General features: G+C 44.0%; 1 protein-coding gene across 8 annotated transcripts in view; it reads right to left on the reverse strand.

The window, feature by feature from the left end:
* Positions 1 to 16,016, reverse strand: part of CABIN1 (calcineurin binding protein 1) — a 1,271,888-nt gene that overhangs the window by 1,022,086 nt on the left and 233,786 nt on the right. For all 8 annotated transcript variants that reach the window (XM_078667788.1, XM_078667793.1, XM_078667787.1 and 5 more), the window contains one exon: positions 9,718 to 9,867. In XM_078667788.1, coding sequence (XP_078523914.1) covers positions 9,718 to 9,867 — 150 coding nt within the window. The remainder of the gene's footprint in view (positions 1 to 9,717; positions 9,868 to 16,016) is intronic.

A 16,016-nucleotide genomic window follows, 5' to 3' on the forward strand; every position in this document is an offset into this window, starting at 1 on the left:
AGCAGCACTACCGAAATGCATAATGGTAGCGTCCGGTCTTGTAATGGAATAGCGATTCTCCCAACTAAATGCCAAGAGAATCTTGATTTCATCAAAGACATGGAGGCTAACATTATCCCACCCACCCATCCCTGGAGTTGATTGAAGGGTTTGTATAACGACAAATAATACAAAAAAATACAAAACTAAAGGAGGTTAATAAAATGTCAAATTTTAACAATTTAAGATTGTTATATACATTGTAATTGTTTATGTGCTTTTTATTTAGAATGTCTTACACCTATAGAGGATGTTCTAATATTTCTATTAAATTCCAGATAATTCCCAGTAGTTTATGTCTACGTGTCTCCATCACCTGGAAACCTCTTCGAACGGAGTGCCTTTTTTCCTTGATTTTGCAATGCAAGTTCTTCGTTGTTTGAGGAGTTTCTTAATTTACTGTTGTGCCATACCGTTTTTGGACTTTTCGTAATACATGATGGAGAATTTGGGAAGATTGTACTGTGGGCATGCCTATTAGGGTCTAGCTGTATTGGGGGCTTTTATAGTTGTTGATAGTTGTCGACGATGAAGAGTACAAGGTTCTAGAAATATATGTCAGAATGGGGTCCTTATGCCTTATTCTGTTCAAGAACATTTTCCTTTATGGTGTAATACATCAAAGTGGAGTGTGTGGAATTCGCATTAAAAGAATAATGCATAATGTTAGCCTCTGTGTCTTTAATGAAATCCAGATTCTCTTGCCATATAATTAGGAGAATCACTATTCTCTTGAATGTGGAAAATACAAAGATGATACTCATTAAAAAGGCACCTATCTCTGGTCTTCAGATAAAGCTGATCTCCTCAAAATCTAATTATTTGAACATCTTATTACTATAGTAGCTTTCTACCAGTTTACCTCAATGTAAAAGTAAGGACTACTACCCTGCGAGATTACAGCCATGAAAGTAATCAGGTCATCATCACAAGCCCCAAGTTGTACTTTGCAGCTAAAAGTGCTAACAAACCTCTCAATAGAACATAGATGTGCCTATTCATTACAAACACTTCCAGATGTCAGAGCAATTCTCTTCCATCCACCTGAGCGTATTCAAAATGTTTACCTAATGGAGAGCGCAGACAACACCCTACTGTATCCACCGGACAACCTGCTACCTTGATTATAATATTGAAGTTATGATGAACATTCTGTTTTACACAAATGGAAACACTGATCACAAGTAGGCAAGTTATGCTTAACACTCAGTATTCAGAACAGGAACTTGGCTTGATCAGTGGGTTCCCTCACTTCTAGTGTGTCCTAAGTCGCTGTTGCAAAGTTTGTGTTGTGTCACCGACAACCTGTTACTGCTGGAATGTATCTTTTAAACTAACAAAGGGAAATCTTCTAAAAAATATTCAGTTGATAGAGGAATGCTTGGAGAATTTAAAATGTGAACATCAACACATGACTGGATGTGTTAGTTGTCTTAGAAGTCTGGAAAGGAGGAGAAAAGAGGCTGAGTGGCAGGTAGGACTGTGAACATCATATCTATTTGTTTCACAAAAGAGGAAAGAAGAGCTGAATTAAGAGATGATATAGAAAAGGAGGTGGGACAAGGAAAAAAGACAAGAGTGGAGGAGAATGAGAAGCTAAACTAGAGACAAATTAGGTCAAAAGGTGTAAAGCTTGGCAGTAATAGGCACCTTGATTAATCTCAATCCTAATTTATTATTGTGAAAATATAAAGTTGAAACAGCAGCAGCAAAGAAACAAATGGGTAGTTGTTACTGAGCTGTGTTTGTGGTCAGGAGTTAAACAGGAGAGATACTCTAGTTTTTAAGGTGATGAGTCTATGGTCAGTAGTTATGGTGCTGGGTCAGGAGTTGATGGTAAATGAAGAGAACCCAAATTCAGGAAGAGAACCCACATTCAGGAAGAGAACACAAGATGGAGCCCATGGATAAACTAAAAGAACATTGGTGCACAGAAAGCAAAGGTCTAGTTATTAAGGTGCTGTGCCTGGAGCCAGTAGTTAAAAAAAAGATGATGCAGGGATCAGTGAGTGGAAGATGATAGTTTGGCTATTACTGAAGTGGAATCAGAAATCTATGGTGAGGATGAAGGAGTAGGGTTATGGAAGAATGTGTTCTAATTAAGGCATTGTTCCTGGAGTCAGGATTTGAAGCTCGGGATTGCAGCTTACAAGACTTAGAACTGGTTATTTGGAAGCTCCTAATGTCTTCAGATCAATTTAGGGCATGCTGAAGCACTCGCCATCCTGGACACATCACGTCCATTCTGCACCGCTGAAATCAAACTGTTTTTTTAGTTCACTTCAAAGAGAAGTACATCTTAGTACATCGTGCTTCAACAAAGACCACTCATTGTTTGTTTGTTAAACTGCACAGACTTGGTTGCAAAAAGACAAATATAATTTTATGAATCGTTCGATGTTGGTGAGAAGATTTCTGATTACATATGGCACAAATTATCAGAATTGTAATTGTAAAACTATTAGCTAAAAAGGGTTCTTCTATTGATTTATCAGTTTCACAGCATAAGTAGTTGCATTTATTTCGGTTGGGGTCAACATTCAGATGATGTATATAATTGCCTTTATCACTACACGTGTGCTTTATCAATATTTCAAAGTTTGGCTGGTTGCCAAGAAACGAAAGGCTTATAGAACGGAAATAAAGGACTAAGATAAGACAGATCGAAAAAAAGGAAACAGATAGCAAGGTGGGTAAAGAACACAATTTCTACCTATAAGGAAGAAGGCACTAACTGTAGTTTACAGAGAACAGAAGTCGATGTAAGGTAAGTTCTGTTTCCTAGTCAGTGGGAGCTTTCCATCTAGTGAGGGGAGTTTTTACGACTTTTGAAAGTACATATCCAAGGAGTCTCATAGTCGCATGTTATTTTTTATGAGATTTGAATGTTTTGGGAAGATTCTGTTTATACCACTTACGAAACACAGCGAAGCTCACCTAATGAGAGACGAAACACTATATGCTGATTTCCAATTGCACAGTATTACTCTGACACAAAGCAATATCATTAGGTCAAGAAGCAGGATGCCTTTAGGCCTCATCTCAGGCAAATGTTTTTATAGCTCTGAAACATACTGAGATTTGATCCAGATTATTTTTCTAAATACAATATAGTTCCAATAAACTTTGATATCCATTAGGAACATCATATGAAGAAGACACCTTTTGCATCATGGCAGATCCAGCATAGTTCTGCTTTAAAAATGCTTACTTTGTGCAGTGTCGCTGGTGTTCGTAACAATCTGTGATTTATTTGGGATTCTTTTTGGGATACAGGGTGATACATTTTGGACTCAAAGGGGAAGTTTCAGATTTTGGACCATTAGAATTTTTAATTAAGTGGACGCTGAAGGCGCACGTCTTGCTGCCATTTTTGTTCGGAATAGCTTTATTGGGTTTGGCAGAATCTGGCGATACTAATCTGTATGTTTTTGATGCTAAGTGAATTGTTTAGGAAAGTTTACTCAAGATATTAGGGCATTTTGGAACATTTAACATGCCTATTTAGGATGAATCAAAAATAAAATTGTGCAAATTTAGGTGACATTTCTGTGATATTTTACAATGTTTTAGAGGGCCCTAGGTCAATAATTAACAATATGTTTTTTTTTCAAGCAGTCTTCCCAGAATATTGTCTTCCAACAGATTTTTTTCCTTTTTAATGGCAGAAGAACATCAAAGATGATGTATTCAGCTTGTTTTCTCTTTTCTTGCATACTAAGAATAGAGCATGCACAGTGAGTAATGCAGTTTGGGACTAGTAGATCTTTTTAGTGTCTAGCCACATTGTAAATAGAAGATCATAGTTTCCTTGTTTAATTAGGTATGCGGTTTCAACAGGTGAATGTTTGGTAGATTCATGGCCCAATGTGTTTTTGTGTCTTATTCAGGGAGTTTCTAGATTTGTCTTCCAGGGAAGCAGGTGCCTTCGTTATCCACTGGTATATCATATAAGAGCAATTTCATTTTAATGAAAGGTTCACCAAAGTCAACTTTAGTTAGTACTTCCACAACACCTTATTGAAAACCTTATTCACATTCAGCACAGTGGCTGTAATGGAGGAGTTTATTCATTTAAATTGTCACTGGCATTGCTTAACAATCTTGTGTCATCACTTGAGTATCTGCCATGAATGAAGCATGATTGTGAATAGGGGGAGGAGGGCGTCCGGAAGGCTCTTTTCTAGGTGATTGATTAAAATGTTAGTATAAAAAACATTCTACATTTATTAATGGTATCGGTCTATGTAGGAAAGTGCCCCTTTTTGACATGGTCATCCCCACATTTTGCCTGGTATTTGATTCAATTTTGACTGTAGTGCACTTGGATCCTGCTAACCAGGATCCCAGTGTCAGTGCTCTTTCCCTAAGACAAGGTAACTACTCAATTGTTCCCCAGCTGGCAAGACCTTTAGCACCTCTACAAGTCCCTAGTAAATGGTACCCCTGGTTTCATAGTTCACCGGTGCTAAAGAGGGTCCCCCCAGTGCTCCAGCATGTATTATGCCATCTCAAGGGACACACATACAATCTGCATGCAGCATGTCACTGCCAATTTACCATTAGGCGGGGCACCAACAAAGGCCGTTTCCTCCCCCCCCCTCCATTTCGCATTGGTAATAGAACGCAAGGTGATTTGGATCAGGTGTGACACCCAAGTCTGGGACTTAGAGTGCGGCCTGGCAACAGAGGACCAGATAGCGCTCTATGCCGACGACATGCCAGCTGTTCCCATCTCTATCTCTACTTCACATCTTAGCCACCTTAGGGGCATCTTCTGGGCTGAAAGTAAACTGGGACAAATACCTCTTGGTGCTCTTAAGGGTTTACTGCCAGGATGAAACCTAGCAACCCCGGACCCAACAGGCCGCCTTAGCTTTCAGTATCCTGGGATTTATGTCTCCTGGTAACTGGGCCTCACCTGGAGCCTTAACCTTTGTCCTTTGACACAGAGGGCTCGGAAAGACATGGCGCAGTGGAAGAAGCTCCCCCACAGTCCTGGTTTAGTGCTATGGCGGCCATGGGTGCATTTTTATATGGGCGGGTATACCCCTGCAAGGAGCTTTCAGTAAGTATGTCTGCTCAGTGTATAACGGCGGCATCACCATGGCGGACGTTCTCCTGTACTACCGGGAGGCCCAACTTCTGCCCATAAATGAGTGGATGCACGGATGTGGGGAGACCCGGCGTACCGAGCGGAGTTGAACCTACTCAACCTGAATAAGGTGACGAGGCACCCGCTCTGGTTTCCCCCAAGAGGTGACAATGGTGATGTTCCGGGTGTGGAGTGCGGCGCAGAAATGGTTTGGCTAGGAAAGCAAACAAACACTTAAAACTCCTTATTCGAGGGCCAACGGATGGCCCAGGTATTGAACTTTAAGGGCTTCTGAGGCTGGGACTGTATAGGGTTATCTAGGCTGGGGGACTTGTGGAAGAGGGATCATATCCGGACCTATCAAGACCCGCATGCGGAATTCCAAATGCCCGTCTCCCAATCTTTTGGGTACCTACAGCTTTGGTATGCATTATATGAACACCAAGGGGACTTAGACTATTTCCCAGAATATAGCCCTTATGGGCCATCTTGGGAGAGGCAGAATCTCACAAATATATAAAGCCTTGGTGTCGAATGTTCCAGGCCTGCTGAATCCCCTAACGGAGAAGTATGAGGGGTGGGTAAGAGCAGTGGATGAGGTTGACTGGCGAGATGCATGCATGATAGATAGATAGATAGATAGATAGATAGATAGATAGATAGATAGATAGATAGATAGATAGATATAGCTTCGACTGGTGCAATTCAAGTACCTTCATCAAGCATACCTTATACCCGACCAGGTGTGGAAGGCTGGAACCCATGACACCCCTGCCTGATGTAGTTATCAGGATCCGAGGGGGACTTCTACCATATGGTGTGGTCATGTCCTGTTATACACAAGTATTGGAACACCATCATGGATACTCTATCTAGGGTGGTGGGGACACATATTGATGCACACCCTAGGTTTGCGCTGCTGGGCACATTGGACAATGAGTGTGTTGTGTGTGTGTTGGGGGCGGGGGTCCAGGGGGAAAGGTTTAGATAACTGGAATTTTGTTGCAGATGTTCACCCACATTGTGCCCCCTTTTTGACTACTAGATGCTAGTTTTCAACTCTGACCGTGCACTAAAGCCTGCCAACAAGACCTCAGTGCTAGTACATTTTCCCCTATAAACGAGTTACAATTTAAGTGTAACCCAATTGGCAAGGATTTGAGCACCTCTATAAGTTCCTAGTAAAAGGTACCCCTGGGTACCTAGGGCATTGGTACTAAAGAGGGTCCTTACGGGTTGCAGTATGTTATGCCACCCTAAGGGACCCACACACAAATTGCATGCAGGCTGCAACTGCAGACTGCGAATCATGGTGCAAACCATGAGTGAAAACAAAACATGCCATCCTTGCTGTGTCCCATGCCAAAGTCCCAGAACGTAATATATGTAAGTCACCACTACCAGCAGGCCTCTCACCCCTAAGGCAGAGAGCATAATATTACAGGTGAGGGCAGATCTGCATGAGCAGATATGCCCTTGTGCTGTCTAGTCCAATTACTAGATGGTACAAGTGAATAGGGAGACCATCTTAAGTATATGTGCTGGGCACTGGTCATTACAAGTTCCACAGCTACATGATGGCTTTACTGAAATCTATGGTGTTTGGTATCAAAAATATTGTCTTAATGAATCTGTAGTGTTGCCAGTACACGAGTTATTGGGATAACCTCCTCCAGCTAGTGATTTAGCATATCAAAGCTAAGGGCTTCAAAGCCTCTGCCGCCTTTGGTATGCGAGCCTAGTTTCCCCCGAAACTGGGAGATGCCACCCCCTGCCCTGAGGACATTTGGCACCAGGACAGGTGGGAAATCAGCTATGCAAGTAGGAGTGTTGCTCCACCAGTACACACACCCCTAAGGTGGGCTGCCTGATGTGCTCCACTAAAGAAGTATACCACATCGTGTTTTTAGTGGAATTAGGGACTCTGGGACAAGGTTATGGCCACTCCCCACAGCAAGTGGTCATATAGGGGGTGCAGTGACCCCCACGGTTAAGTCATCCATTGGTTAATGGGTATCTAGAATGCCAGTTTTCCTCTTTTCTCAGAGCTCTCCGATTGTGCCAAGACGCCTCTTCAGAGGTAGGTGTACACTTTATAAATGCCATGAATTGACTCTTTCGACGTCCACTCTCCTCAACTCCTCATCACAAACACTATTTCAGGGGTGAAGGCACTTCTAAGTATTTATATTTTCCAACTCAAAACTTAAGACGGAGTCTTTTTTGCATCCACACAGCGAATTATATGCATGATGGCAGTGCACACTGTGATCGTTAAGGCGCAAAGCACATGGGAAAGCAGATATAGATGGTCACTGGGTAGGGAAATACTGCAGTATAGTTGTTGAACAACATATACACAGGATACAGCACTCCACTGTCTCATGAATTTGGATTTATTGACCAATATGATTACAGTGAGCGTAGAGATTTTCACTCTTTCACACGCTGTATTTTCAGAGCATAACACACTAAGATGTTTTTCCCAAACTCGATTTGGAGTCTCCCACTCTTGTTTTTGAGAATCTAACACTGACATATAGATTAAGATCAATAGCGGTGATTGACCGTTGGAGTATTAGCCTATAGGATACTGTCATAGTTGGGCTGATTTATCCTAAATAAAGACCCATAGAACACCTATGTCCTTTATCTGCAATATGCAGAATCTGGGGTCCTCAGGTCTCACCCTTTCAATATCACATTAGTTAGGCTTTATATGAAACAACTTAACATCTGTTAGTTCACAGTCATAGCAAGAGATATACACGGGAGTGATTTGTGTAAGATGCAAGACCGGTGCATTTGTTTACAAACATTTGCGTGTTAGGTGGCGCTGGCGCAGTCCACAACCCGAGTCAGTTCACTCTGCTCAATCGCGCATGCGCGAAGGACTAGCGTCTCCTGTTGTATCAAACTACCCTGAATATGCAGCAAAGCACATGCGCAATTTATCAGTATTCTACGGTGCATGCGTTGCTTGACTAGTAGTCAGTTCTAGCGTGCGGACGCAGTGACCAGCGTTATGAGGCAATTAGGCAGCATATGGGATCAATTAATCAATCAAGACGAGTATAAATAGCTCGGCAGCAAGCGCTTCCGTCACCTCCACTTCCTCTCGGACGCCGGAGAGAGGTACCGACGGATAGGTAGGTCTGGGGTTATCCCTCCCTTAGGTGTCTACAACAGAGAAGCTTGAGCCTTTTAAAATATTCTTTAGATGCTCACTAGATTTATGACAATATTAACTTTGTTTGACCCCCCTCTTTGGCATATTTTTGGACTACATTTAAACATGGCTCTTCGAGTATGCCTCAAAATATGCCACAAGTCAAAAAAACATTTTTTATAGTAACACTATTTAGGAGGGTTTTTTCAAAACAACATCATTGATTCACTTCTGCAGGTCTGTTCAGCCTATGGTTAAGTGATAAGTGTCCACTAGTCAACTACTAGGTTTAAATTTGTTATAAAGATTGTTTAAAGCTAATTAGCTGGACACAATAACATGATGTATTGAGCATGTCCATTTTTTCTATATACATTAGAGCGGGGCCTCATATTCCTGAGCGGTTGCCGGGTGAGGTGAGGTCATTTCCCACAAAAAGCTGGGCGAGTACATAATAATATCAAAAAATACATTTCATTGAATGGATGGAGTATAACAGTAATTGAATATAGTTCTGTTTAGCGGAGTAGATACGCTCTCCGCCTGTGTGTGTTCCGTGTTGTCCCTTGTCGAGTGCGGGTATTTATACATGCAACTTTTTGATGGGATATACTTATATCTTTTCCTGTCCAATTATCTTGATAGGAAAGGTAAAACGTACTTCATCTCCACCAGAATACATTGGGGATCCAAGTTCCTGGTGGTATGCTATGAATTTTATTACCACACTTTTTTCACTATCCTTCACGAGTTTGTATATATGCAGTAGTTTTTTTCATCTAGTTGGTCCTGAAGAAAGCCGGACAGTGTTCTCCAACTGGCTGAAACATGTCGACCCCTCTGCACATCGCCATTGTTTAGTCATACTTTCAGACTATCAGGCGCTATTTTTAACCTTGGCACCCAGACAATACTGATTAAACATATTTTTTGTCTTGGTAGTCATTTTTTATTTCACTCACGTTTTCACATTAGAGCACTGCACCCCATCAGTACCATCAAGATACACCTTGGTTAGAGTTCATCTTTGGTATCCAGTTTCACACCATCAATTTGATGAGTTGGGCGATCTTTGGATGTACCATCTAAATTCCACATGATGAAGTTCCGCCAGAAGGGTGGGCTGATGGGAATTTCTCAGCCAGGTGCCTTTCTTGTTGTTGCTGTATGATGGCTTGCTCTCTTTAGTTTCAAGCACTGGACACACACATTCTTCTTTCTTCTGATCGGACATCTGCCCTATTTGTTGTGGTCATATATATTTGGGGTACGGAGGTGTCAAGGTCGATAAATATATTCCCCCAGACCCCCATTTCTACCTCTGTTTTTTAGTAAAGCAGATATCCTACCAGTATAAAGAGATGCACACAATACTTCTCAAGAGCCATTTCAAACACCACCCAATAGCACGTACGTGAAGAACGGTAGAGGTTGCACCAGTTTTAGATCTGGCTCCTTTTCCCGCGTAGTGAGGGCCCGACGCTTCCTTCTCAGCTCAAGAGCTTCCTTTACTATCGCCTGGGCCTCATCTGCAGCCACATCTACCTCATGGATCGACATGTCGCTGAGAGAAAGGGGAACATGGGCAAAGTAAAGCACAAGAAAAAAATGGTTGGGAGCCACTTCCTTAAACTAAGACCCAATTATCAATAACAGAAAAGGCACATGCAGTAAAACCTTCAATTTCGTCAACAGAACGTTTCCATTTGTTTTAACACAAAATACTGGATTCTAGAGATAGTATTTGAAGCTGCTGAAATTAAACAAAAAATAACATTATAATCTCTTCATAGGAAGTCAATAGGTCAAGATAGTTTGGTTGGGTCATTTCCATGGACTGGCCACATCGGCAGTTGTATATAGGACACTTTACTGGGGTGCCACAGACACCACCAGTACAAAGCAGCATATGCAAATGAGGCCCTCTGCTTTGTGCAGCATACTTACTACAGAACTGGTCCTGCCTTCACTTGTGACCTTCTCACTCCCTTGTGAGTTTTAAGATCAGGATCTTGTTATATGGTGAAGCTGTCATACTTTAAAAGACCCCAGTGTGAAAGAAGAGTATGCTGAATCCTTGGCAATGAAATAAGGAATGCCCTCCCCCACTTGCACTTCATTTGATATCAGACTAGTCACTCTTCTGGAAAGCTTCAAACACACACCTCTTTTGTTAGTGAATGTGTGTCTCTAAGCTCTCTAATGTTTGTTACATATATCCCAACATGAATTCTTGTTTTTTGTCTCTGTTGGGTGCTAGTGTAATGAACGGTTCTTCAGTTGAAACTGCACTCTATATAGACATAAATAAATATTTCTAGTCCTGTATGTTATCTTATGTAGAGTTGTATAGCACGCTAATCACCTGTGAGGGTATCCAGGCACCTGGGCTGGTGTGTGTGTGTCTGGCTCCTATAATGTTATTCAAAGAGCAGGTCTTCAGCTTCTTGCAGAACTCAAGAGGTGAGGAGGAGGCTCTGTTGTGTATAGGGAGGTGGTTCCATGGTTTGGGTGCGATGGAGGATGAGTGACCTCATGCTTTGCTTTTGCGGATGCGCGGCGTGTGTTTGAATGAGGCAGAGCGTAGGTGTCTGGTGGGCTGTTGAAAGTATATTTGCCTGTTAAAGTATGCTAGTCCTGTGCCGCGTAGGGCTTTGTTTGTGTGTGTGAAGTTTAAATTGGCTGCGCTGGTGAATAGGGAGCCAGTGAAGCTTCTTGAGAAGAGGGGTGATATGGGTGCGGTGTGGGAGATCGAGTACGAGTCTTGCAGAAGCATTCTGGATTTTCTAAAGTCTGTGTAGTAGTGGTTTAGAAATTCCAGTGTCGCCATAGTCTAGCCGGCTGGTGATGAGTGCCTGCGTGACTGTCCATCTGGTGTTCTGTGGCAGCCATTTGAAGACCCTTCCCAAAATACGAAGCATGTGGAAGCAGCAGGTGCACACTGCATGGACTAGTCTGAGTCCTAGCTTCAATGGACACCAGGTGGAGACTCTTGTAGAGGTCATCTTGCTGAAGACCAATACTTCCGTCTTGTCATGGTTGAGCTTTAGGCAGGTGGTTTACATCCAATCTGCTACCATGGTCATGCTGTTGGTGAAATTGTTTCTAGTGGTGGTTGTCATGTCCACCAGCGAGTGGATGGGTTTCGTGTCATCAGCATAGGAGATGACGGTGCTGTCTTGTGATCAGATGATGTTGGCGAGCTGTGTCAGGTTTGTGTTGAAAAGGGTGGGGCTGAGCCCAGTGGAACTCTGCATAACAGGTTCTTGGTCTCTGATATGAAGGGTAGCAGCCTGATCCTTTCAGTTCTTCCCACAAGGAAGGAGCAGATCTATTTGAGTGTGGATCCTTGCATGCTGCACTGTTCTGCAGCACATCAGGGTGGCATATACGAAATACCATAGCTAGGAGTTGCAAAAACTGTACCTTGCCTAGGGCACCAAAACATCCTGAGACAGGGCCCTGTGTTTGGCAAAGATTTTCAAACCCAAACCATGCATCGACAATGAAGGCCCGGCTGTTAAGCTATGCATGGCAGTCAGTCTGGAATACACCAATATTTTAGGCGTGAGAATATTTTTCTTAAAGTGTGTTTAAAAGACTCCATGAAACCCAATGCCATATGCCAGTTATTACATAAATCAATTTCATTATTACCACAAACCAAGTGTCTGGTCAAACTAAAATTCAGAATTGTAACACTTAATGGACATCGCTTGTTGAGTACATGTGAAGAGGAAGGAAACAGCAGCGAAAACATTCTTCGTCATTATATTGGAATCACTTTTTATTGAGCTCAGTGGTTTTATGGTCACTGCAAAAACACAATGTGGATGCATTTTCAAATGTACAATAGTGACATTCAGAGCGAACGGTGTGAAGTACTGCACGAACATCAGTGAAATGTGCATCTAAGCTACCATATTCTGTGTTTATGGTGAAAAAGGGAAAACATTTTTGGGTAACTTACTCTCTGGGTAGTGGCACGATACTGGTACTTCCCTCTGCCTCATTCATCAACAGTCAGACACACCTTTTCTGCTTTTTCACTACTTGACAGGACTGTCATAATCGAATAGAAGAGTATCTGACATTAACAGAAAGGGTGGCAGGAGAGTCACTGAACTCTGTTTACAGTCTCAAGTACTGAGGGGCCTTGGCAGTGGGGAATGCAAATGGAATCTGTAATTGGTCTGGATACTATCAAGTGTGAGACATGGGGCAATGGATACGACAACGGTTTGTCAGGCTGATAAAAATAAATCTGCTGTTTACTGCAAATCTAAACAAGCATTTGCACTGCAATAGGTCTCGCATTTACGTGAGTTTGGGCTATTGACAATGTAAATGGCAATGTATTTTAGTTATGTTTTGCGTTTTAAAACATAAATAAAAGGCATTGTCATTTATAATGCTAATAGCTCAAACTCGCGTAAATGAGAGACCCATTGCATTGCAAATGCTTTTCTCTCTTGCTGTTGGCGCTCTGGCCTTGTACACAATGATTTGCTCTGCAATGGCTGCCGGAAGATGTTGGAGAATGAAACAAGATGCTTACGAATAACAGCGTTACTGGCCATGGCCATGAGCCTGCTTCTTAGGCTCCTACATCCCTGGGTCCCGGCACCACTGCCCTTGCATTCTGCCCTCCCCCTGACAGCGAGAGGGAGGGAGCTTGACAGATGATGGAGAAGCAGAGGTTTCACACAGGAGTCAGAAACAAGATACACGAAAGCGGGTGCCGTGCTGAAACATGAAGCGCTGTGTGCGTCTACTTCAAAAGCTATTCACATAGCCCATAAAGCGGGTGCTATGGTGATTAAAAAAAGCATAAAAGCAGGCGACGTGCTATACCATGATGCACAGCAGTGTACAACCAAGTTCACATTCAAGGCTACCACGCTCTCGATGAGTGGTGCGCCACAGTGCAACAATTAGGGGAGGAGGAGCAGGAGAGGCACCAGAGGAGTTATTTGGAAGAGCTGGGTGCACACGGTCAGGAAGGCACTAGAGGACTGCATGCTTAGAGTCACCCTGGGAGCCGTGCCTGGCAGCATGGGCAGCAAAGACCAGCAGGACTCGTGCACCGGTGCAACAATTAGAAACAAGATGCATGCAAAGTCGGTGAAAGCGGGACAGGCAATTTAAGCCGGAAGAGCCAAGAATGGAAAAGGCAAGTAGAGCAGGTGGAGGGGGGAAGTAGGCCAGACCCAGACACGTTTCACAAATGCTACAGCCACATCGCATAGCACCGCTGTATGCAGCCTCAAGCAGCCTGTAGACAGCTACACCCAACCCATCACACCCCGCACCCCCAAGATTCTCCAGTGACAAGAGGTAGGCAGCACTGCTGAAGTACTTTCAGTCGGTGGGACGGCGGTAGTATTTCTCAACAAATGGTGTACTTTAAACAAACTTAAGTGGCAATACTCGCCACTGTTGTACAGGTAACATGAATGTTGCTTCTTAGCGAGGATGTTACTGCATACGTAATGCCACCTTTGCACTTCTCGACTGAAGAGCTATACTTCCATTGGTACAGTAGATGTACAAGATCAACTTCTGCACTTTTCCATCGAGGAGCTATACTTCCAGTGGTACAGAATATGCACATAGTCAACCTCAGCACTTCTCTGTGAGGATCTATACTCTCAGTGGTACAGTACGTGCGCCCTGAAAACTTCAGCACTTTTCGATTGAGGAGCTATACTTTCAGTGGTACAGTACATACAGCTGGCTATCTTTAGCACTTCTCGACTGAGGAGCTCTGCTTCCAGTGGTACAGTTCATGCACCTGACCAACTTCGGCACTTCTCTGTGAGAAGCTATACTTTCAGTGATACAGTACATGCACCTGATGTTCTATAAAAAGAGCAGGACTCTCGCAAACCTGCTAAACATGACGCAGTACCGGCACGTGCTACCAGAGCTGCTGTCCTTCAAAATAAGATAGCTGGGCACTTCTCAGACATTTAGCTACCTTTAATGGGAATGGCTGCACTGGCTCCGTTCAGTAAAGTATCTGTACATTTCATGACAACGGTGCCATGTCTCAGTACAACGGCAGTACCTTTGGTGGGATCCTTCCAAGCACTTTAAAACTGACCTTTAACTATCCCACTTTAGGATGGTGGCGGCTACCACACAGAGCACGGCTGACGTAGCGCTTGTGTTTTCACACGTTTGAAAAAGTCCGGGCTGAGAAGAGGTGGCTGCGGCTCCGGGCACGCTCGGAACAACAGTAGCCGGCACTTCTTAACGAGGTGCCTCGGTGGCTCCTAAGGGTTAAGCTAACAACTTGTAGGGCGTTAAAGCCGTCGCTGCTGCCTGCCTGCCACTGCCCGAATTAGCATATCCGACCTCCTGGGAGAGGAGTCAAGTGATATGTGAGATCAGGGCCGCGCGCGCCCAGGGAGCGAGGGGAGGCCAATGCGGCCGCCATTGGTCAGCAGCTGCACCTCCTTGGCGGAGGGGCTGGAGCTGCCTGTGCACCAGCCTTCTGCAGGAGCGGAGGCTTGCACAGCGCGAGGGGCAGGAGGCAGGGGGACAGGCCGGCAGCAGCAGCAGCAGCAGGAGGAGGAGGAGGAGGAGGAGGAGGAGGCGGTGGCGAGGGGGAGGGAAGAACAGACACTGGTAAAAATAAACAGGTAGGGCCTTTGACGCGGGGCGCCCGAGGACAGAGAGGAGCTGCATGGGCGTCATTCTGTTCATGGCAAGTGCGGGGTCCCAGGTTTTAATCCTAGTAAAAGTCGAGCGCGCATGCGCATTAAGAAAGGGAAACTGTATGAGGCTTGTGAGGACGGAAGGGGGACAGGAGATGTGCACATCGCGTGTGTGTACGCGTGTACATCTCCTCAGTAAAAGACGCCGTACACGTGCACATCGCGTGTCTGCGCGTAGGTTCTGAGAGAGGGGACTGGTGTCCTGGAGCTGTCCCTGGGCAGGTGAGCGTTATGTGGCAGAGTAATTAATCGACAAAGAGGGGTTGCCGGGAGGCGCGCGCCTGATCTCTCCCACAGGGTTTGCAACGGCTTAAGGAAGGAGTCCATTGCGGAAGTTCGTTTTCAAGCTTCCTGGAGCGCGTCGCTCACCGGGCTGGAGGACATCCCGAGTTGAGCACGCGTGTGCATTAAAAAAAAGAAAATGAAATTGCATGAGGCTTGCGAAGACGGAAGGGGGACAGGAGATGTGCACATCGCGTGTCTGTACGGTGTAAGCTGGCGCGTGTTCACAGGCGTGTTCATAATAGCAGCCCTTCTTGCGCGTGCACATGTCCTGTCTCCCTTCCAAAGCAAGTCAATAACAATAGATCTCGCTAGCGACAGCGCTTTCGCGCTGCGTCGCTAGGCGAGACCTAAAAAGAAACGGTCGGTTGTAATGTATCTTAACAACAACAGTACAATACTCTTAATCACACGCTATGAAAAGGACACAAAGTAAAAAGTTATGTTCTTTATGGCGTATATTGTAGACAGACAGCCTTGGACGTAAGCTTCAAAAAACAACTTCTTCCAAAAGAGCTTGGACCCCTTTTCTGTCTGATAAAGCTGATGAAAGAGAGGCAATCACATTAATTCATTCATCTGAGTATTCAAGACCAAAAAAGGTTTACCTAAATCAAGTATGCATCCCTCAGGAAGAGCAAAACACAAAATGGGGGACTCTGAAAACAGGCTGCGAGGCTACAATCACAGAGTCAGAGCTGAGACATCA

Source organism: Lissotriton helveticus, chromosome 11 (assembly GCF_964261635.1).
Source record: "Lissotriton helveticus chromosome 11, aLisHel1.1, whole genome shotgun sequence".
NCBI lineage: Eukaryota > Metazoa > Chordata > Amphibia > Caudata > Salamandridae > Lissotriton > Lissotriton helveticus.